The sequence below is a fragment of the Mytilus trossulus genome, chromosome 13, assembly GCF_036588685.1.
Source record: "Mytilus trossulus isolate FHL-02 chromosome 13, PNRI_Mtr1.1.1.hap1, whole genome shotgun sequence".
Lineage (NCBI taxonomy): Eukaryota > Metazoa > Mollusca > Bivalvia > Mytilida > Mytilidae > Mytilus > Mytilus trossulus.
In genome coordinates, this window is record NC_086385.1 from 11,832,490 (window position 1) to 11,855,813 (window position 23,324).

A 23,324-nucleotide genomic window follows, 5' to 3' on the forward strand; every position below is an offset into this window, starting at 1 on the left:
AATCAGTGTGTTTTCTTTTATCCTGATCTTTTATACCCTGGATCCCGCCACAATATTTTCAATACCATGCTCAGACGTCCGGTTCGAATTTATTTCAATGAAAGTATACGAAGTTAAAAATATTTCATCGTGTCTAAAGTTTACTTGATAAAGGGGGTAGACCTTGGTTGTTCAGGGAGATTACTCTTTAAATCAGTTATGCGTTTGTAAAAGTCAAGTTTCATCAATGTATTTTAAGCATTTACCTGAAACAGATTGGACATACTCTGTTTAATCTAGATGCTTAGAATATATTTATGAAAATGCTTGACACAAACGTACTGATGATTTTAAGAGTTGTTTCCCTTAACCTAGGTCTAAAGATACAAATTGATTTTCAAACTCATTAGTATAATTATAAGTAAAATAAACTAATAAGGACATGCATGGTAAAAATAAGAAAAATAAACTACATATTGACAAAACAACAGTCTACAAAACACAATAATGAAAAATAAAGGCGAAATACTTAGGAACTCGAACATTGGAAAATACACATCATGTCCTTCAAGGCTACATGTGGAGCCCATCGTGTTGCTGATACAAGTACAATCTCGATGTGTGTTTAATGATGATTTAATATATGTACTTAAAAAGTGCATCAGACAAACAGTACAAAATCAACATTAACAAGTCATACGATTCAATTACATTAATCATATGATTTAGTTTTTGTTTTATAGATAAGTATTTAAATGCCATTATATTGACCACAAAGCAAAAGCTCTGCATAAGTGTGTCTTTTGCCTTTAACTTGTTTAAATATATAAAGTACATGCAATATTTGGTAAGGTACGAGAAACATTTTGCGTTTGAATTTAAATAATTTACATCGCTGACTAAAAATATGCCGAGTGACTACATGTGCATTTGGTTGACATTTAGTGTCGTTTGAATTACATAAACTGGCAGATAACCCGTTAACCAGTATAGCATTACAGTTGATGGTGTTAACATAAGAATAAGAGTCTCACAGGTATTTCTTTAATTAATTATATATATATAAACGATTTGAAGTGATGAATATTCCATTAGAAATTTTATAACAAAATCGCTCGACTATTATTTTTAATATTGGATTTTTTCCGGTTTTTTCTTCTTCTTTCTATTTTCAGCATTTAAGGGGGAGATCAATCATTTTTAAAAGGTCTCTTGAGCAATGTCATGTATTTGTTTATTTTGTTAATATTATTATTTTATGTTTGTATTATTTGTTTCAATTGTTTGTCTTATCTCAAATAGATTTACGATGATTGTAGTTTTACTTTTACTAATCTTATGCTCAAATTATGTTTTCAATCTCAAGAAGGTATAAAAAAAAAATTAAAAAGAAAACAAACAAACAAAAGAACAAAACCAGTAATGCGGAAAATTAACATACGTTGTTCGTTTTGTTATTTTCCATCAAATCCTTCTATGAAATCTGATGTTGGATTATTTGCGTGTGTATATTAATATTTAAATATGGTAAAAAAATCCAGAATGTAACGAAAATTTATAAGAATCTTATTTTAGGACAGAAATGCATTGTACAAACCTAAGCTGTATTTCACAAACTTCAAAATAATGTTTGCCCTCAATGCTGTTTTTAAAATTGGTAAATGTGTCTTGGCCTTTTATTTTTCTTATTCGAGCATCACTGGTTATTCTTTTGTAGACAAAATGCGCGTCTAGAATTCTAAATCATAAGCCAGGTATCTTTGATGAGTTTATTTCTTTAACAATATTTGACAGAATGATGATTTCACTGAAACCTTTGCTAATGGTGCTCGTTTTTACTGTCGTGTTTGAATGTCACAAGTTGGACACTTTTGCGGAAAGAAACAAGCAAAACATTCAAGCACTTGATTTTGCGAAACTTCTGCAGATGAATGAAGATGCATACAGACCAGCAAATAAGCGGAATATATGGGAGGATACAAATGACCTTTCAGAACGACAACCGGATGAACGTCCAGTTGTTGAAACACGTTTTACAAGCCCTAACGAAAATCCGACTTTTTATTCAAATTCACTCCATTCTATAAAAAAGGAAATGAATGGAGAAATAATTGATGATCTTCAAAAACGTCATCCTGCTAAATATCTAGACGCTTACTCAAGTGCAAATTCCACTTCTGATAATTTTAGACAGAGGAAAGAGAAACCAAATAGACAGATTAATTTTTATTCCTTTCCACCAATCGAGTCAAATACTTTGGACAATCAGAATAGACAAAAACAGCGAAAGCGCTCTGCGTTCAATATAAATGCACTGGTAGCTTATCTGAAAAGGCTGAAACAGCAGTCATCAGACAAAAAGACTTCACCTTCGGATCTTAGAACAGATACTCAAAAAGACAGGGATGATTACGACATAGATCGAAAAACTAGTTTCCTTTTTGGTAAGATTTATTGTTTTAGCAATTTGAATCTTGAGTGGCTTTTTGGAATTTCCAGGCACAATTTTCAAGTAGAATTTTTAAATATGCTTTCTTTAGTTTGGTAAAGTTTATCATGTTTGATTCATTTGTTTGTCTGTATTTTGCCGTTATGTGCATTTGCTAAATTATCTTCAATATTTGAAATATTGAAAGGCGGGTTCAACCTTTCGTTTGAAAGTTTTCAAAATAGAACTATCAATTTTATCAATATTATAATAAACAATTTAGCATAGTATTATCTATGTAACATCTTCAGCAGTATATCGTCCAAAATATGTTTTTCCATCAAGAAAGTGACCTTTTATATATAACTACTTTACAATATAAAACATTTGTGTGTACCATTAGTTCGATGCCACTGTAAGTAGTGTTTTATCCAAGGCTGCTCGGGGTTTTAACCAGTCCAATAGTCTGATAAAGGAGATAGCTATATATATTTGAGATAGAAGTAAAATGGTCTATTCTTATACAACTGTTATACGTAATTTCTAACATGTACAAGTTTTTGTCAGAAATAACCTGTTCGATCACCATACTTCCATTTGATTATAATGGTTTATTAATCTAGTTAGTTTTTTAAGTGTTGTTTCTTCACCATGTCTCATGTATTCATGTTGTTCAATAATTTGTACCAAAATTCTCTTAGCGGTACTCTGATAATATCGTTTGCATGGTTTGAAGTCTGTCTATGATAAATTTTAAGCCAATCAAGTTGTTTTATGTCCTTTGGTCGGGTTGTTGTTTCTTCGACACATTCCCCATTTCCATTCTTAATCTTACTGAGTTCGGGAAATTATAAAGTTTTTAAAAAAAGTTCATGGTCTATCTCTCATTAAAATATAGGTAAGTTTTGATGAAATGTCCAAAAAAGGAGATGCCTTATCTATCTAAGTTGCGTGTCTATAGAGATTATTTGATTGCTTGTTGCTTAACGTCCAGTGGCAAATATTTCATGCATATTCAGGACGAGAACAAGTTCACAATAAGTTCAATAGGTAGGGGTCTATAAAGAAAAAAAAATCGAGCAAAGAGTTACTCTTCATGATAATTATACACGTTTAATGACATGATATGCATAAATAGGTAATATGTGAATGCAATATAAATGCAATAAAAAGTATGAACTTTGAACAACACGCTCAGCCTGATTTTTTAAGTGTTTTTTCGTAAGGTAACAGTCCACAGGATGGTATGCCACCCTACCGGGATATAAATGATCTGGTAGCTAATCTGAAAAAGCTAAAACAGCAGTCATCCCAACAGAGAATTTCGCCTTCAAAGTCAGATACGCAAATGGACAAGGATGGTTACGAAAGAGATCAAAAAACTAGTTTCCTTTTCGGTAAGATAAACTGTTTTTAGCTATTTGACCGAGTGACTTAGCTATATTAAAAGATGGGCGAAACAAATCATAGATCGATAATAAACTGACAATGCCATGGCCTAAAAAAGAAAAAAGACAAACAGACACTTAATTATACACAAGACACAACATAAAAAACTCAAGACTAAGCAAAACGTACACCACCGAACACTGAGGGTGACCAAAAATACTATTTTCGAGAACGTCCAGGCAAAATTTTAAGGGATGAATAAGTATGCTTTCTTTAGCTTGGTCAAGTTAATAATTCCCACGTTTGATTAATGTGTTTGTCTGTTATTTTCTGTTTTATGCATTTACTATATTATCTTCAATAGTGTGTCTTCGTTTCAACTATGTCGATTGCTTTAAAAATCAGATGCAATGATTTGGATTTAAACAACTAACGCTCAAGTACCGGATGGAAATTGTAGGATAAAAAAAATATATACAAAAATGTATTTGTAATAGATTCTAAACAGAGGAAAAGACCGGCTAGTCTCACTTTTCGTCCTGTTTCAAATGCTCGAACAAAAAAATTGTTTACTCTCCGACAATGTCCATATATTGTATATATTTGCCGATGAAAGTTAAGCGGCAATCCATGCATCAACCAAATAAGTGATGATGTTTTAGAAGATATTAAGAGAATTAATTCCGAATAACATTATTTGTAGGAGGAAATATGCCAGTCTCAGGTGCCAGCTTCCGTCAGGGATTTCCTTTAGGGAAGCCAAACAGTAATTCTGTCAGGACAGAAAGATGTTCAAATACCTCTACATTCTTTGCAAAGGCGTTTGGTGGAAAGTAAGTATTATACTACTAGGACGTTTCAGAATCCAAAGGATTATGGGTAATTACAGTATTCTTTCAAAATGGTAGAAAAACGTTACACGATTGGTCAATGTGAAATGTTAAAGACGTTGTTAGCCAATCACAACACTTTTTGGTGTAGGCTTTTAAAAACATTACCCATTATGTATTTTATTTTACCTCCTTTATAATTTTATGAATATGATTGGTTAAAAACATCCGCGTGGAGACCGTGAATATTCCATATTATGTTAGTAGAGAGACGGGGCTTATTTCAATACATGGTTAGTAGTAGAGTTACGACTTTGGCACTATTTAATTATCTAAATGATTGAAAGTTCTGTTTAATATTGTTATATCAAGGTTATTGATATTAAATTGTAATTGTTGGCATTATTTTTTTTTCGTTCAGACTAATGGAAGCAGATTCTTAAAATTGAACACTTGAACACTTTGATATAAAAATAAGAAGATGTTGTATGATTGTAAATGAGACAACTCTGGTCTAAATTCAACAAATGAAATTGTCGGTAAAATAAATTCGTTCCATAGTGTGCGCTCTCTCCCTATAAGGAATTTACCTACCCCGTATCTATCGTATTAGGTCACTAACACAGTGACGAATAATATTCTGAAACGGCTAATTGTTAAATAAGCATTTAAAAAAAATATTTCTTCTCAAGTATTGTACATTGAAAAAGAGGGATGAAGATACCAGAGGGACAGTCAAACTCAAAATTCGAAAATAAACTGACTAAAAATAAAAAAGACAAACAACAGTACACATGACACAACATATACAACTACGAACCCAAGAAATTTATGACGTGCTATTTTTGTTAACTTACACAATTTGTTAAAACAATACTGCTTCTGGTGAACTGATTATTGGCGAAGAGGGTGATAGGACCTATGTCGGGACACCTGGATCGGATGTTTTTAAGCTCGGGATTTCGGGATTGACCCTTTCAGGATCCGGGATATCTGTTTTCGATTTTCAGGATGTCAGAATTTAAGTTTATTTAAATTCAGGACCTCGGAATTTCGTGTTTTTAAGCCAGGGATTTCGGGATCAGGATCCCTCCTATACCCCTCAACCAAGGATATCATCAGCTAAGTATTCAGTGCTGGGGCACTGACATGACTCATATCATACGCTTCTTAATGTTTCCGATCAATTAAGAAATTATTCAAAACAACTGATGTTCTGACTTCCTCAGGCAAAGTTGACCTTATATTGCTATACTTTTTATGTTCCTTTTTGTTATACATCTGCTCGTGTCGCTGTGGTTTTTTTTATGGAGATAAATATTGAAAATCTCCTCTGAAGCACGGTATTTTTGTTTCGTATCTTCTTGATGGATCCTGTTAAATCTTTTTTCCTGTAAAATTGAGTCAAACTTTGAGCCTTTGGTTTAAATGAAAAAAAACTTGTTTACTTAATGTAAAACAACTAAAAGTGTTTTTAAGTACCAGTTTAACTATTCCTGACTGGTTTTGTTACAGAAACAAATGACAGTTCCTATAAAGTATGACTTATTTTCTATCATTGAAATTTGTTCTTCAAATATATCTTCCTGAAAATGCAAAAATTAACCTCATGACGATGGGTGAATAATTATCAATCTTTGTTTTATAGAACTGGCGTGATGCTTTCTGAGATCTGGAAAGATTGGTACCGGAAACATTGCAAGACAGAGACCAATCAGAAATGCGATGACAACAAACGTTACGCCTCAGCAGACGGTTCTTGTAACAACTTAGATCATCCATCTTGGGGTGTGACTAACAGTAACCAAGGGAGATACGTTCCAGCAGAGTACAATGATGGTAGCATATTGTATGATTATTTTTCATTGTGTTTCATAGTCAAATAGCAAAGGCAATTTGCTCAATTGGATATAAATTATTATTTGTAGGTAACAGCATATGATTGACAAGAACATCTACCTTTGAATGCTCGATTTGATACTAAATATATATCTGAAAGGTTATAAGGTTTTTAAAACCACCTCTTCTTATTTTTTTTATATACAATGTAGTTATATTGATTTGATTTAATCGTTCCTTGCATTGGTTGTATATTTTCGTTCAGACAATTATATATGCACCAAGGTACAAAAAATAAGTTAACGTTTCTGATAGTTTAATAGTTTAAATAAAGGCAACAGAAGTATACCGCTGTTCAAAACTCATAAATCCATGGACAAAAAACAAAATAGGGGTAACAAACTAAAACTGAGGGAAACACATTAAACATAAGAGGAGAACAACGACACAACACTAAAATGTAACACACACAGAAACGGACCAAGCATCAGACAAAATCCCACGAGAATAACAAATATAAAAGATTCAAAGATTTTCAGCCTCAACATGCTCAATTTCCCGTAAACTGTATGAATACATTAATATCCATTTCAGATTCAACCAATTTTATTAATTTTGATAATCAATTGGATTTATATTTTATCGTAGGATTTAACGAGCCACGAATTTATGGCAAATATGGTACCAAGCTTCCAGAGCCAAGACTTATAAGTAATATGCTATTCAGACCACAGAAATCAACGAAACTATCGCAGGATCTCACGATACTTCATATGGCATGGGGACAGTTTATGATACATGATGTGGTAAAAACACCTATTACAAAAGGTACGAAGAATAAAGTAGTTTACTGTTTTAATTTCAAGCTTTTGTATTTGTTAATCTCAAATGTTTATACATATGGCAGACTTTTTGGATTGCGTTATCCTATAAAAATCGCAAGACGTTGGATAAATTTGTTGCACTATATAAACCTTTTGAAAAAGAGTAGATTGACAAAGGGTCTATATTGCCTTACATGATAAAGGCATGTTATTTTAGGTTGGTTTTTTTTTACATACAGCTCTTCAACGGTTTCGGTACTTTTACATCTTCGGATTTCAAATGTTTGGCTTTGAGCGTTCCTGATGAAGGTAAATCCAGAAAAGCGCTTCGGACGCAAGAAATTAATAACGTGTTGTTTTCAATATTTTATTCAGTTAAAGTATAATAACATATGACTTCGATACTGATCAGTGTTTTTTTGAAGAATGTTAACATAAATATTAACAGTTTTGCTTCAACGACAATGGTCAGATGAAAGGACAAATATGAAATATTGTTGGACTTGCGTGGCTGAACTGCATTTGATATTTTAGGGCCTAAAGGTTGTCAATTAAAAAAACAGTAGTATACTGTTTTCGAAAATATAATAGGTTTAAGGATATTGACCAAGAGAAAAGTATACACTGCTTTCTTATAATTTACTTGTTTAAGGGTATCGACCAAAGGCAATGATTCACTACTTATTATTATTCAGTTGGTAAAGATTAATGACCAAAAACAATGATATACTGCTTTCTAATAGTTTGTAGTTTAAAGTTTATAGACCAAAAACAATGTTACACTGTTTTCTAAAATTTCAGGGGTTAAAGGGTCAGATATACAGTGTTGCGGTGAAAACGCTGAAAACAGGTAACACATTCATAAACATTAAAAATAGGCAAAAGATACCAGGGTGGCATTCAAAACTCATAGGTCAGAACTTTTTAAATCAATATGCTCAACGCACATACATTTAATCTTTGAGTTACAAGTAATAAGTTTTTCAGACTTCAAAAGCCAACTCAACTTTCACAGGATCTCACGAAACTTCAAATGGCATGCGGACATTATATGAAAGTGCATGGGCATTATTTGAAGACATGACCTTTTTATAATATGTGTCTCCAGAAATTATGTCATTACTATGCATGAGGTATGTGAAAGCCAATTTGTGTCTGAGATGAAATTTCAAAGTTTATGAATCCACATGATATTCACTGCCCTATTCATTTTACATGTCCGATATTTATCAATTTACTCCTTTTATAGTCCGGATTGCTTCAGTTTAGCGATTCCATCAAATGATCCTTACTTCAGCACAGATCGTCAATGTTTGAACTTTGTGAGATCACGTCCAGGAAAACTAAACGACAATTTGCCAGGTTAGTTTGCACTTCGCTTTTGTTGTTTTATGCCTCGCCTACTTTAGAATGAGGCGAAATGTTTTCTTGTTTGCTCATCTGTCCGTCCGTTCTTTGTGTTAAAATGAACTGGTTGAGAATGTTTACCATGAAAATAAGATCACAACAACTAGATAACTAAGTGAATGTTTTTGTAAATTAAAGTCAACTTGCGATTGTAACCTAGATTACATGGTTTACTGAACATAGTAAAGTGATAGCAAAACACTGATACACTCTAACGTTTTCGTTTTTGGTAATGGTAATTCACCAGTAAATTTTGGTCCCTCTTTACTTACACAAAAAAGTAAAAATAAATAAATAAAAACTCAGAGGACAATTCAAAACAGTAAATCCATAATAAAACGGCAAAAAGCTCAAACCATCAAAGGAATGGATAAGAACAGTCATATTCCTGACTTGGTACAGGCATTTTTCATGTAAAAAATGATGGATTCGACCTTGTTTTATAGCTAGCTACCCCTCTCACTTGTATTGACAAAAGTGTGTGAACAAAACAATCAGACATAATTGTATGTCAAAACATATGTACATATGAACATTGTGTGGTGAACATTTTAAAAAAATTCACGAATTATAGTTATCACAAAAGCAAAATAAAAACATTCGTTCTGTTTGACTACCTTTCAGTAAAAGAGGAGCAAAAGATAACAAAGGAACTTTCAAACTAAACTCATAAATAACCTGCTGATGATATTTATCACTGTCAATCGTAGATGATGCAGATTAGCTTCAGTTGTCAGATCACCTCGAATTACATTATGGTCGATTTTTTTGAGCCGTGAAGGTTGTTTTTATACCACCATTAGGAAATTTACAAATGTTATCATAATATTCATGTTTTATTAATTTGATATCGCCATTTCAGGTATAAGAGAACAAATAAATGAAGTAACATCTTTTTTGGATGGTTCTGTCATATATGGCTCTAGTGAAGAACAGATGAAAGATTTGAAGATGGGATATAAAGGTAAAAAGAAATGTTTACTGCTTATATAAATAAAAACAAAAAAGCTGATTAAGCGATTAGTATGCCCCGTCGTGTAGGCAACAGGGGTATTTCTTTGGATTCATTTATTTTCCTGTATTAATGAAAACTTCTTGGATATTTAATTTCGTGGTTTCGGCACAGTCTGCATTCATGCTTTTCGAAAATTTGTAATTCGGTAAATATTTAGATTCGTGATTCCCCTGTTCACACGAAAGCAACGAAAATTAGTATCCGACGAATATTATTACATACACAGTATGTGTTACCCTTGGCCGTGTGTCTTTTCATACGTCTGTACGTTAAAATGGTTAATACGCTGACAGAGTTCGAATTTGAGTTGTCAGTCATTTACTGTTCTAGAGTTATGACGATTGTGATAGAATGAAATTCAAAACAGTGTGGCTGTGGCCATTGATTGACACATCCATTGACTGGGACAATTTAGGTGAACCGTTTGTATGTAACGACCATTGCTCACTATGTACTTTTTAAAGACACTTAAACTATGGGGTCACCAAAGGTTCTCAACACCTTGATAAAGTAATTCGAAAAATTAATCAGAAATAACACGATGTTTGATTTAAACCAATATATAAATCAAAACATAAAGGTTATTCCTTATTAATTTTTCAAATTATTTTATAATTAAAGGCGTTAAGAAACCTTTGGTGACCCCACAGTTTAAATGTCTATCGTAGGTACGTCGTTTACAGTGGTCGTTACAGACAAACGTTCAGGTAAACTGTCCCAGTCAATGGATGAATTTAATATTTCAATCAATGGCCACAGCCACACAGTTTTGAATTTCATTCTAAATGAAGTACGGGTACTTTGCTGAAGTTTGTATTTCTTATATCATTACCATAAACCTAACCAAAAGAGGAGATTTAATATTAATGATTCCCATGTCTATCTTGTTCACATTTAGCCCTTATACAGAGATGAAAGGGACTTTTATGTGGGGATCATGAGTGCGGTCATTTGATTGAGAATAAAGGGTCAATACTAAGAAAAATAATCAAAAAGGTCATTAAAATTAAAGAATGCCGATGCCTCCCATCCAGATTTTCGTATATCTTGTTCCTATGTTCGTTTGAATTGAAAATTGGAACTAACTAGTATACGAATGTCACCCAAAAACAGACTAAAATATCATCTTCATATCATCGGAGACCTTAAATACATGTGTGTATTACAGGACTTTTAGCAACAAAAGAATGTCCATTTTCACAGAAAGTCTTAAATTTTATGAGAAAACCCACCATTGAAACAGAGGGCTGCAGGTCTTTACCAAAGGGACCTGATGCGCCTTGCTTTGTGCTTTCCAAAGGAGATTACCATGATTACTGTCAAAAAGCAGGTGAGATATTTTATTTTAGATTCATATTTGAATGTTGAAATGCCTAAGTTAGATTAAGTGATAACACTGAAACATACGGCTTGGCATTAATTTTGGTAGACTATCATCAGTGTAAGTGCCCCTGCTGTTATTCTGACATGATTTATATCTTACATTACTAAAATTCCGCGTAATAAAGAATTTTTTAAGAAACTAAGGTTCGGGCAATAGAAAGCTTAGATAAATTTAACTATGCAATATATGTACCTTTTTTGGCGTACAACTCCCGCCGACAATATGTTCTTGGCTTTCTTGTGTGTGGCTGTGAGTATTCCTTGTAAAGAATAATCCCATTATTATCATGTTAAAAACAAATCCAGGACAGTACCAAAACATCATGATAGGAAAGGACAAACGACCACTATTAATCCTAATTTTTGAATTGGAACGTGTTGAAATTTCTTTTTCAAGTGTTTTAGTAATGTCTTACTTGTCTAGGTTTTCATGTTATTACATTGATTTTTACAACAGCATTTACAATTCCAACAAATTGTTTATATATTGAATTGTAGGTGATAAGCGAGTTAACGTTGTCCCAAATCTATGTGCTTTACACAATCTTTTCGTTAGATATCACAACAAAATCGCTGAGAGGCTTGCACAAGTTAATTTCATATCGTGGTCTTCAGATCAGTTATTTGAAGAGACAAGAAAAATTGTCACCGCCATTTTACAACATGTGACATATAACGAGTACTTACCAGTGGTCATTGGTAAAAGGAACATGATAAAATACAAACTATTTTCCGCGGAGACCGGTTTTGACAATGTTTACAACGAAATGGTGGATGCCACAGTCAAAAACAGTTTTGGAGCAGCTGCTTTTAGATTTGGACATTCTCAAATTACTAATTACCAATCTAGGATGAATTCTCAATACACCCGTTACTCAGAAACACCGATTGAGCAGACATTCAAAAGACCGGGAATGTGCACAGCACAACACGGGAAAAATATTCCTGATCTCCTAAGATGGATGTTTACTGACAAGTCTGCAGAGACTGATAGGTACTTTATTTATTTACATACTTTCAAAATAAATAAATGGCCGTTGTACGATTATTTTTTTCCTTACTAGGCTTATGTTTCAACAATCAAACCCGACGTGATTGTGTACTGTAGATTCAGAAATTATTGCGATGATTTTATTATTTCGAAAAATGCCTCAGGGTTATAATCGCAATGATTTAAGTCGCATTTTGAAATTTTAATATGAATTAAACATGATTTTTCGCAATATCACAAAAATCAAAATCGTACTTTAGTCTTAAATAACAAAATCGCTATAATAAATGCACGCAATAATTTCTCAATTTACAGTATTTGAACATCTGGAGCACCCTCCCCTTTTGAGAAAAAAAAATGGTTGACTATATAGGGAATCAGTGAAGTGTGCCGGGAGCGGGGTCCTTTTTAGGAAGCCAGCGGGCCCCCACTTATGAAAATTTATAGATCCGCCATTGAGCACATCCAAATCTGGCGTGGTTGGGTATTACTATTTAGTCATCTAGAATTCCAAACCGACGTGGTTGTGTATCTATACATCTTGCATTCAACAGAACGTCATTCGTTGAAGTCCTTCCACAAATGTATTAAATTTTGATTAAGCGTCCTAAGTCTAACACAACTTTAATATATATTGTTGTGCCCCCGCTAGCCAAGTGGCACTCAATTGTTATAAATAGTCGTGAAGGTATATACTTTTTCAAACACGTCATTTATATTGTCTTACAATGCAGTTAGATAACTGATGCTGATTTACACCACAGCTATCTACAAGAATGAATGAACAAAGAAACTATTAAACAACAGCTGTGTCGTAAACGCATAAATAAGAATATTCATTTTCAAACGAACCTCGACAATTTTAGATTTGTTTTCCTCATTTATATTGTTGTAACCCGGATTTTTTTTTCTATCAATCGATAGATGACTTTTGATCAGCGGTAAACTATTGTTGCCTTTATTTGGATGATCATGAACATCACGAGCCATAATAAATAATCATTGTTTGACTTTATAAGGTTTTTTTTGCAATTTTATTCCAGATACTTTGAATCTGGAGTGAGGGATAAATTATTTTCTAAACAACAAGGGAAAACCTTAGATTTGCCTGCTATGAACATTCAACGAGGAAGGGACCATGGACTTCCTGGTTACAACGCTTTCCGAAGATGGTGCAATCTTGCTGTGGGCTACAGTTTTGGGAGAAGAAATACATGGTCACTGTCCGACCATTCGTATTCAAACACAAGACTTTTAAGGAAAATATATAGGTAAAGATAGTTTCTTTCGACGTTTTGTGATAAATTCACATCTAAAACAACAGGAATCCAACCAAAACCCGGGTTATCAATTGAAATATGAGTGTTGCAATATAAATGTAAGCAGGCTCTTGTTTTGGCGGATAAAAGCTTTCTCATTCTGTCATCAATTGGCACAGTACTGTCATTTTCCAGACTTTTCATTTTTACTATTAAACGCAAAACTTATAAGTTGGTAATGGACATGAATCATTTACCTTTAACTTGTTTGTCAACAGCTGTCTTTAACAGTGTTTTTACGCTCACTCAGTTTGTTCATCCAGTGCGGATTTTAATAGAACAAAAGAGTAAAGTGCATACAAACAAACAAAAACAAACAAACAAATAATTTATTAGAGTCTCACCTCTTTAATACATGTTCATGAGGGAAAAAAGAATGTTTAAGCAAAACAATCAATAAGAAGGTTCCGTCCTCTGCTTAACGCATTAATGTAAATATAACGGAACTTGATAAGACTGTCATTAAAGTGAGAGGGTTGGTGCTATAGAACCAGGTTTAATCCAACATTTTCTACATTTGAATATGCCTGTACCAAGTCAGGAATATGGCAGTTCTTGTCCATTCGTTTTTGAAGCGTTTTGTTTTTTGATTTTGCCATGTGATTATGGACTTTCCGAATTGATTTTCCTCTAAGTTCGGTATTTTTGTGATTTTACTTTTTTCTGCTAGTTATTAGTATTATTTGATGTATGCTTTCAGAACCTTTAGCGACCTCACAGTTTAAATGTCTATAACAAGTACGATGTGATAATTCATCGTTAACGAGGAACGTTCACTTAATCTAACCCAGTCAATTGATAACATCAGCGAGTAAAGAAATGATCACGTCCACACTGTTATGAAAACGATTTTATCTTGATATCAGTTGTAATGTAAAGTAGAACATGTATTTTTCTCGACAGACATCCCGATGATATTGACCTATTTGTTGGCGGAATATCCGAAACTCACGTGACAGATGGAGTTGTTGGGCCAACATTTGCGTGTATCATTGGTCAGCAGTTTCGAGATATTAAACTTGGAGACCGGTTTTGGTATGAGAATAAGTTGGCAATTACAAGCTTTACTTTGGGTAAGTTAATTTAAAGACATGGCTTGTGCTTTGATTACGAAATTCAAATTATGATGTTTTTTTATTGTATTAAATTTTGAAGACATCCGTCGGTAGTACAATTGAGTTTACCTGGCGATGCATTGCATCAGAATCTAATAAAATTGGGATTAAGTTTGTAGTGGTGTTATTTTATGTATTTTCTAACCATGGACATAATTTTTAAATGGAACATTGTTAGCTTTGTAATTGAGAAATCATTTGTATTTTCTGACACTGACGGTTTTTTCTTCTAAATCAAAACTGTGTATAAACACAATAAAATGTGTTCATATAGTTGTTTAAAATTAAAAATCATGTAAATAAAATAACTGATTTACTATTTGAACTTAAAAATACATATTGAAAATATTTTAAAAAAAAATGTATATAAGGCAAGATTGTGTAAAACAAGCCAGTGAACACAATTGTAAACAAACAACATAAAACAAAAACACTGTAGGCGAACCACAAGTAACTGTACTATACTGATAAAGAAAACATATATCCATTCTCATTTATATATATATATAACCAGACTTACAACAGAAACATTATAACTATATACATGAATGTGGTGTGTATAAATACCGAGACATGTCTTATAGTAATGAGAATTCATGAATGTGGTGTCCTTATAGTAATGAGAATTCAAACTCAGAAAAAAAAACATTCTTGTTCTGGAATATATCATCTTTCGTATTTATCAGGACCCCCTGTCAATATCCAGGTTTGATTTTGATTATCTAACTTTCTATTCTCAATATTTGTAACTCAATTTGTTTTATAAATGTAGATCAAGTGAACGAGATTAAAAAGGTGAAATTATCTCAAGTTATTTGCAAAGGAAGCGATGTTAATAGTGTCCAGGAAAACCCACTTAAAGCACCGTCATTCGAGTAGGTAATTTAAAGTGGAAGTACTTCCTTAATATACGTCAGCTATTCAAATTTGTTTATGGTTTGATAAAGCTAATTTGCGTTTATTTCCGTTACTGATTTATCGAGGGAAATCTTGACATCTATATAAACATTTAAAATATGATTTTTTTAGAAGATGAATATATACTGCTATTTTAGTTTCTTGTGTACAATTTAAAAATTAGTATGGCGTTCATTATCACTGAACTAGTATATATTTGTTTAGGGGGCAGCTGAAGGACGCCTCCCGGTGCGGGAATTTCTCGCTACATTGAAGACCTGTTGGTGACCTTCTGTTGTTGTTGTTTTTTTCTATGGTCGGGTTGTTGTCTCTTTGACACATTCCCCATTTCCATTTTCAATTTTATTGCTATTCCCTATTAAGTGTTTCCTCTATTCTATCCAAAACAGCCATAGTCGTATCAATGAGGAATACTTTCATCGCTGTCGTGGTGTAAATTAAAATGTTGTTTGAAGCCAAACTCTTTAAATATTTGTATTGTTGTTTTTTGGTAGTAAAAACTGTTTAAATCAGAGTCGGCACTTAAGTCATATCAAATTTTATGCGTTGTGAACCTGATTTAACCGAGCATCGGCCAAACCGAACCATATCTTAAGTCCCGAAGAGGTTCGGTTTAAACAGGTTTCACTGTATAATCTAGGAAGCATAAAGCTGTATCCGTTGTGTTTGTCATGGTGAGTAAAATTTGGTGAAAGAATCGATATGGCGCCTTATTTCACAAACAAAAACTTACGCATCGAGAACATTTCAGTATAACAAGCGCTCAATTTTTTTTTTTACTTTTGAAAAATGTACCGGACCACCAAAATCAGTTGCTGTTAATCTCTCTTTGACCTGAAGGGCGTATCAAAATGTACTTAAAAGTAAACCTCATTTTTTTAAATAAATAAGGCCGTTAGTTTTCTCTTTTGAATTGTCTTATCGGGGCCTTTTATAGCTGACTATGAGGTATGGCTTTGCTCATTGTTGAAGGCTGTACGATGACCTATAGTTGTTAATGTTTGTGTCATTTTTGGTCTTTTGTGGATAGTTGTCTCATTGGCAATCATACCACATCTCCTTTTTTATATATAAAAGTATACTTAACTCCGAAGAAAATTCTAATCTTAAAGATTCTGAGCAGATTAGAAAATCAATCGCTCAAACACATCGAACGAATGGATAATAACTAAAATATTCCTGACCTAATACAGACATTTTCTTATGTAGAAGATTGTGGCTTAAACCTGTAAAGATAGCTAAACCTGTAATTTGTATAAGAGTCGCATATAATTTTATTATATTGACGCGATGTGTGAAGAACACAAACAAATATATAAACACATCACCTCATTAATGAAAAAGAAGCATTTTTTAACAGGAATCCTCGACGTGAATGCAGTGATTTTCCATATATCGACTTAAACAAATGGAAAGTGCCTACTTATGGAGAAACATTCACTATGTTTGGAAAGACTTATCAAAAGAATGGTGGCATTGTGTGAACCTTCAGGACATGCAAGATAGTCCGATTCCGAAACACAAAAAAAAACAAGATAATGAATTAGGACTATTTATATTCTTATAGATAGATATATATTCTATGTTATGTTTTGAAAATGTATTCTCGTAGTTTTATATTATTCGATATTTTCCTGACACGGTTTTAAACAGAAGACAAAAGGTATTGTATGTTTATTTTTATGGTATTTGAAATCAAAATTAAAAATCGAATGGTGTACAAATATTTTGGATTCGAGCGTCACTGATGAGTCTTTTGTAGACGAAACTCGCGTCTGGCGTATATACTAAATTTAGTCCTGGTATCTATGATGAGTGTATTTAGACCATGATAAATGTTTTTGTTTTATTTTATTTTTTTAATTCATTGTAAACAACAACTTTAAATCAATATCAATCATATAAAATTGAGAAAGGAAAGTGGGAATATATGTATATATTATAATTTGTATTAATTATTTCATTGGGGTACAGATTGACAAATAAAGCTATTCTTATTCTTATTTAAATTTGATTGACAAATAAAATTATTACTTTTCTTATTTAAATTTGTGATTCGTCTGAAGAAATAATGACATAAACCCCTCAGATTGCGTAATTGGTATATCTGTCCATGATTAATTTGATTTGAGCAACAACATTTTTTTGTCAAGCCGTATGTTGAACATTCTTATTTTGGTTAAATAATTTTTTTAGTAAGATTATTGCACTTTCTCTCAAATGTCGGTTATGAATATGTGTTTATCCATTTCACAAATCAAAGTAAATATTTTATCTAACCAATTCCTCCAAGAAATAAGAAAAAATGTAGCGAGAGTATTTCAATTCTATACACACTTTAGGTTGCACTTTGTAAATAAAGCCGATTCACAAACCACGCCTTTATTGGGGTGATACTTAATATTCAAAGATATTTTAATGTGTTAATGCTGCTGGTTATAAGACTTCGATAGTTCATATCAACTATATTCAACGTTTTTATCGGACTTTTGTTTTCAATGTTGAAAGAGAGGGAAAAAAGATACCAAAGGAACAGTCAAACTCATCAGTCAAAATAAACTCACAATGCCATGGCAAAAAAATGAAAAAAGACAAACAGACAAACAATAGTACACATGACACAACATAGAAAACTAAAGAATAAACAACACAAACCCCACCAAAAACTAAGGGTGATCTCAGGTGCTTCGAAAGGGTAAGCAGATCCTGCTCCACATGTGGCACCCGTCGTGTTGCTCATGTTATAACAAATCCGTTAAATCAAAAGTAAATCAAACCGTTTTAGATCAAAGTACGGCTTTAAACACAAAACCTTGGCTCACATCGAACCGCAAGCTATAAAGGGTCCAAACATCACTATTGTTTAACCATTCAAACAGAAAAAAAACAATGGTCTAATCGAGATAAACTGACAACTCCAGGCCCAAACCAAAAGAAAAACAAGGTCACAAAACCATAGAAAACAATCTGAAATCTCTGACTACCTACTTCACCAAAACAATTTGTTAATCTAAATATACTCTTATATTTCCATACGAAAATACAATTAATAGTACAAGAAAAATATCGAATGATATCAAAGGACCGATCAATATCAAAACTTTATCCGGATACGGTCTTTTAATATCAACTATAACACACCCGCGAAATCGCGGGCATTCAGAGCGTATTTGAAAGAATGTAAAGTGTTGTAGGAAGAATTTTGTAAAAGATTTAATGACTTGAGAATTTCAGGAAAAGTTTCAAAAGTCATAGGTACTTGGGGACAGGAAAATGTTTGTTTAACCCTCCTTCTTTATTTCCAAAATTCCCATTTTTTGTTTTCTATTAATTTCATTATGAACATATATTTAGTGTACACTAGAACACACCCGTGATATCGTGATAGCGCGGGTCCGTGACTGAATTAAAGTATATAACTATGCGCAAGACTTATTTTTGTATTAGTATTGTCATCTGATAAAGTCATGCCGATTATAAGATAGTTATCACAGTTGTCTCTGCTTTCAAATCTTTCTGTTTGAACCCGTCTAACTGGAACTTATCAATTATTGGTAATATTAATTATTTGGAAAACAAAAGGTCCTGGGATGGAGTATTCTTTTAATCAACAGTATTGTCCTATATTAGTTATAAATAAAGTTGAATTCTTTGATTCGCTGTTTTACGTCATGCCCGCTAACAAATTGAAAACTGTACCTATACGCCTTATTTTTAGTATTCGTATTGTTATCTTATAAAGTCTTACTGATTAAAATACTACAATAGGTAACCATTTGACAATTTAGTAGTGTCAACCCTGTGGTTATGACCCGTGTATATACACCGTTTGGTGGTGCGCCTGTCAAATGCAGAACGTATAGATAAGGTAATAGGTAACAGATGAATATACTATTGGTATCGGTATCGGACTCGACCCGGAACTTCTTAATTATTGGCAATATTAATTACGTGGAAAACAAAAGGGCCTGGAGTGGTGTAATTTTTAATCTACACATTTGTACTATATTAGTCATATATAAAGTTGAATTCTTTGATTCGTCGTTTTTACGTGATGACGGCTGACAAATTGGACCTCGTAATTTTAGTATTATAGATGTATTATGAACATTCCAGTCAGGAGCCTGTAATTCAGTGGTTCAGTGATATTTGTTTTTCGTTCATTTTTTGTACGTAAATAAGGCTGTTAGTTTTCTAATTTGAATTGTTTTACATTGTCATTTCGGGGCCTTTTATATCACACTATGCAGTATCGGCTTTTGCTTATTGTTGAAGGCCGTAAGGTGACCTTTAAATGTTAATTTCGGTGTCATTTTGGTCTCTTGTGGAGAGCTGTCTTATAGGCATTCAAACCACATCTTTTTTTTTTGTAAAACATTTAGTGACTTTAGAGAATTTCAGAAAAGGTATCAAAAGTCATAGGTAATTTTGGACAGGATAATTGTTTTTCTAGTTCGGCTCCTCCTTTTTCCACAAAAAAATCTTTCTTTTTTTTGTTTGTTCTCTATTAATTTTAATGACACATGAATACTTTTAGCGCTTATCTGTGTATTATGAACATTCATTAAAGGGGGGATCTGGGCAGAGGCGGATTTAGCATGACCGGAGCGGGTCCCTCTTAGGCAGTCAACGGGCCCCTGCGTATGAAATTTTCTGGATCCGCCACTGCGGAGGGGCCCTGATCCTAATATCCCGGGCTTAAAAACATGAAATCCCAAGGTTCTGAATTTATTTTACAAATTGAATATCTCGACATCCCGAAATTCGAAAAAATTAAATCCCGGATCCCGAAATGGTCAATCCTGAAATTTCAATCTTAAAAACACCCGTTCCAGACGTCCCGAAAGTGTATTTTCTTTTTACAGTCAATCTTCAGTTTAATAATTGATCCACAGCGGTCATTGATATATTATTCAGACCCTCTCTATTAAATAAACCCTGTGACTGCCGTGGATAGCAATTTTGAAAATGATATCAGACAGAAATACACTTCAATCGTAGTATATGTATTTGTTTCAAAGTAAAAAGAAAAACGCAAACTGGAGGTCTAATCTGACTTATATTTCGTCCAATGACGGATATAAGACAGAAAATACACTGTATTCGTAGTATTAATGTATGTTCAAAGTATACAGAAAAACGCAAACCGGAAGTCTAATCTGACTTATATTTCGTCCAATGACGGATATAAGACAGAAAATACACTGTAATCGTAGTATTAATGTTTGTTCAAAGTATACAGAAAAACGCAAACCGGAAGTCTAATCTGACTTAAAATTTCGCCCAATGACGAAAACATATCCGGACGTCTTTTTCTCGGTTTTTCACCCAAAATAACTCAATCTGAATAATCATATGAATGGATGACAAATGCGATTATGCACTGTTCCCATAGGACACAGAGGCATGATGATTAGTTTATCGTGGAAAGAAGAGAAGCGACACCCAAAATGAGGTCTTCTCGTTTAAAAGTATAGATGTTTGTACCTTAAGACTCCAGATCATTCTTAATTACCTGTATCTGAATTCCTACAATTACATATGACATGTGAAGGGGATTTACAAAAAAGAGAGAAATGAACAAAAGAAAAATAAAGATTGCAGAAATGAAGAATCCCTAATCATCCTGACACTTTCGTAACAGCAATTTAATTTTTATGTCACTAAGTTTAAGATTAATGGTAAGGATGGCGGAGAATTAATTCATAGTTTAATATTTTGTGATTCGACTTTCTGTATTTAAAATTTCCATCCAAATACTTTTAAACTTAAAACAAGTCAAACCTCGAAAACGTAGCTACAATTTTAAAAAAGGTTATAAAATGATCAAAAATAAGTACCTTGCCTGCTGAAACGATATCGGTACTGCTGCTACAACCTAGATTCGCATTGGAAGATAGTTAATAAAAACTGTGGCCAATTTGTCCGATTTTCTACAGCATGAAATTTCATTTGCAAAAAGTAAAATCACAAAAATACTGAACTCAGAGGAAAATCAATTAGGAAAGTCCATAATCACATGGCAAAATCAAATAACAAAACACCTCAAAAACGAATGGACAAGAACTGTCATATTTCAAATGTAGAAAATGGTGGATTAAACCTGGTTCTATAGGGCTAACCCTCTCACTTTAATAACAGTCTCATCAAATTCCGTTATATTTACATGATGCGTTAAATAAACAGTCACAATTAATAAAACCATCTGTATAATTTAGTGCTATTCAAGCAATTCAACAATAACAATACTCCCACAACTATGTTTAAAATAAGAAAGAAAAAATGAAAATAACACTTTACAATGTTCACGCATTGTATTCCTGACTTGGTACAGGCATTTTCAAATGAAGAAAATTGTGGATTAAACCTTTTTTCATAGTGCTAAACCTCTCAATTTAATGACTGTCAGACAGTCTCATCAAATTCCGTTATATTTACAATGATGCGTTAACTAAACAGACGCGCATTTATCCAATCGATTTTTTTATAAAGAAAACAACAGATACTACAAAGTCTGTATATCTTGACTTACATCTAGAAATTGACAATGAGGGTCGGTTGAAAACAAAACTTTCCCAATTCTATATTGCAATATTCCAGCTGCGCACGCATATCTCCCAGGTGGTCTTGATCTCATTGATAGAGGGTTGGAGGTCACAAGGAAGCTATAAAATGGTGAAGATGAAATCATCCGTTCAAAAATTTTGCAAACGCCAACATGAGTTGATTGTTACGGAATATTTGTTTTACAGATGGGGATGGATGGGTTGTAACAACAATCCCGTCCTCTGTTTCCCGAATGTGACCTTTCGAATTAAACTCATCATACAGTTTGTTCTAAAAAACTGTAAACCAACGTATCTTCGCGAGCAATTTATTTTCAAGACTTTCGCGAGGAGAAAAATAACGCGAATGTAAATCGTCGCGAATAAGTAAATCTTTATTAATCTACATCAAGTAAATAAGAAAATCTCGAATTTTAAAAGCCGCGAAATGGACTAGAATTGATATAACGCAAAATAAAGTACGTATCCGTGAAAATAAGTTGGTTTACAGTAAGCAAAACGGCTTGTGTCACATGTGGAGTAGTTCGAGATTACTCTGACGTCCAACGGCTGTTTTGCCAGACAAGCTGGGGCCATGGGACGTCAGAGCTCGTCCCATATCATCAAACAGTGGATATTTGCCCACCCAAAATAGATGCGCTGCTTCGTCGCTTCTGGTGTCTACTGACGTCCTTGGAAGGATATAAATCGGGCATAACTCTGTTCATTTTTCATTTATCTCTTCATTTGTGTATTTTTCACCTACCTTCCAGCCTTTATTTTTCCATATTTTAACAGTTTTCACAGAGACCCATCCATTTCGGCATTTTGTCTTTCATTTTCAAAGATTATCACGTGACCTCGAGAAAACAGTAATGATTTATGCAAATGACCATAATGTAACACCTCTTTCATTTACGATGCAATTTACCTCAATGTTCGAGAGCTTCCGATTGTAACGTGGTCGGAACTAAATGCTTCATACCGATCTCCTGTAAAGGAGGTGACAAATCGTGGTTGGCGTCTAAATGTTAACCATCGATCTCCTATAAAGGAGGTGAAAAAATATAAATATTTGCATATTTGGAATCTCGAGACCACGAACTCTCTCGTAACTTGACGTCCATTTGAAAGTGAAAGTCAAAATGCCAAAATGGATGGGTTTCTGTGAAAACTGTTAAAATATGGAAAACTAAAGGCTAGCAGGTAGGTTAAACTTACATAAATGAAGAGATAAATGAAAAATGAACAGATTGATGCCCGATTTATATCATTCCAAGACCGTCAGTAGGCACCAGAAGCGACGAAGCAGCGCATCTATTTTGAGTGGGCAAATATCCAC

The 23,324-nt window shown here is 33.2% G+C and overlaps 1 protein-coding gene across 1 annotated transcript; it reads left to right on the plus strand.

Moving 5' to 3' along the window:
* The first annotated feature begins 918 nt into the window (after positions 1-918).
* LOC134694082 (myeloperoxidase-like) lies at positions 919-17,150 on the plus strand. The gene is made up of 15 exons (XM_063555075.1): positions 919-1,015; positions 1,774-2,423; positions 3,634-3,804; positions 4,500-4,629; positions 6,275-6,465; positions 7,114-7,293; positions 8,091-8,139; positions 8,539-8,651; positions 9,559-9,660; positions 10,880-11,041; positions 11,593-12,088; positions 13,129-13,356; positions 14,308-14,477; positions 15,292-15,394; positions 16,798-17,150. Exons 2-15 carry the CDS (start codon positions 1,775-1,777, stop codon positions 16,919-16,921), a joined length of 2,868 nt encoding a protein of 955 aa, XP_063411145.1. The 5' UTR covers positions 919-1,015; position 1,774; the 3' UTR covers positions 16,922-17,150.
* Positions 17,151-23,324: the final 6,174 nt, after the last annotated feature.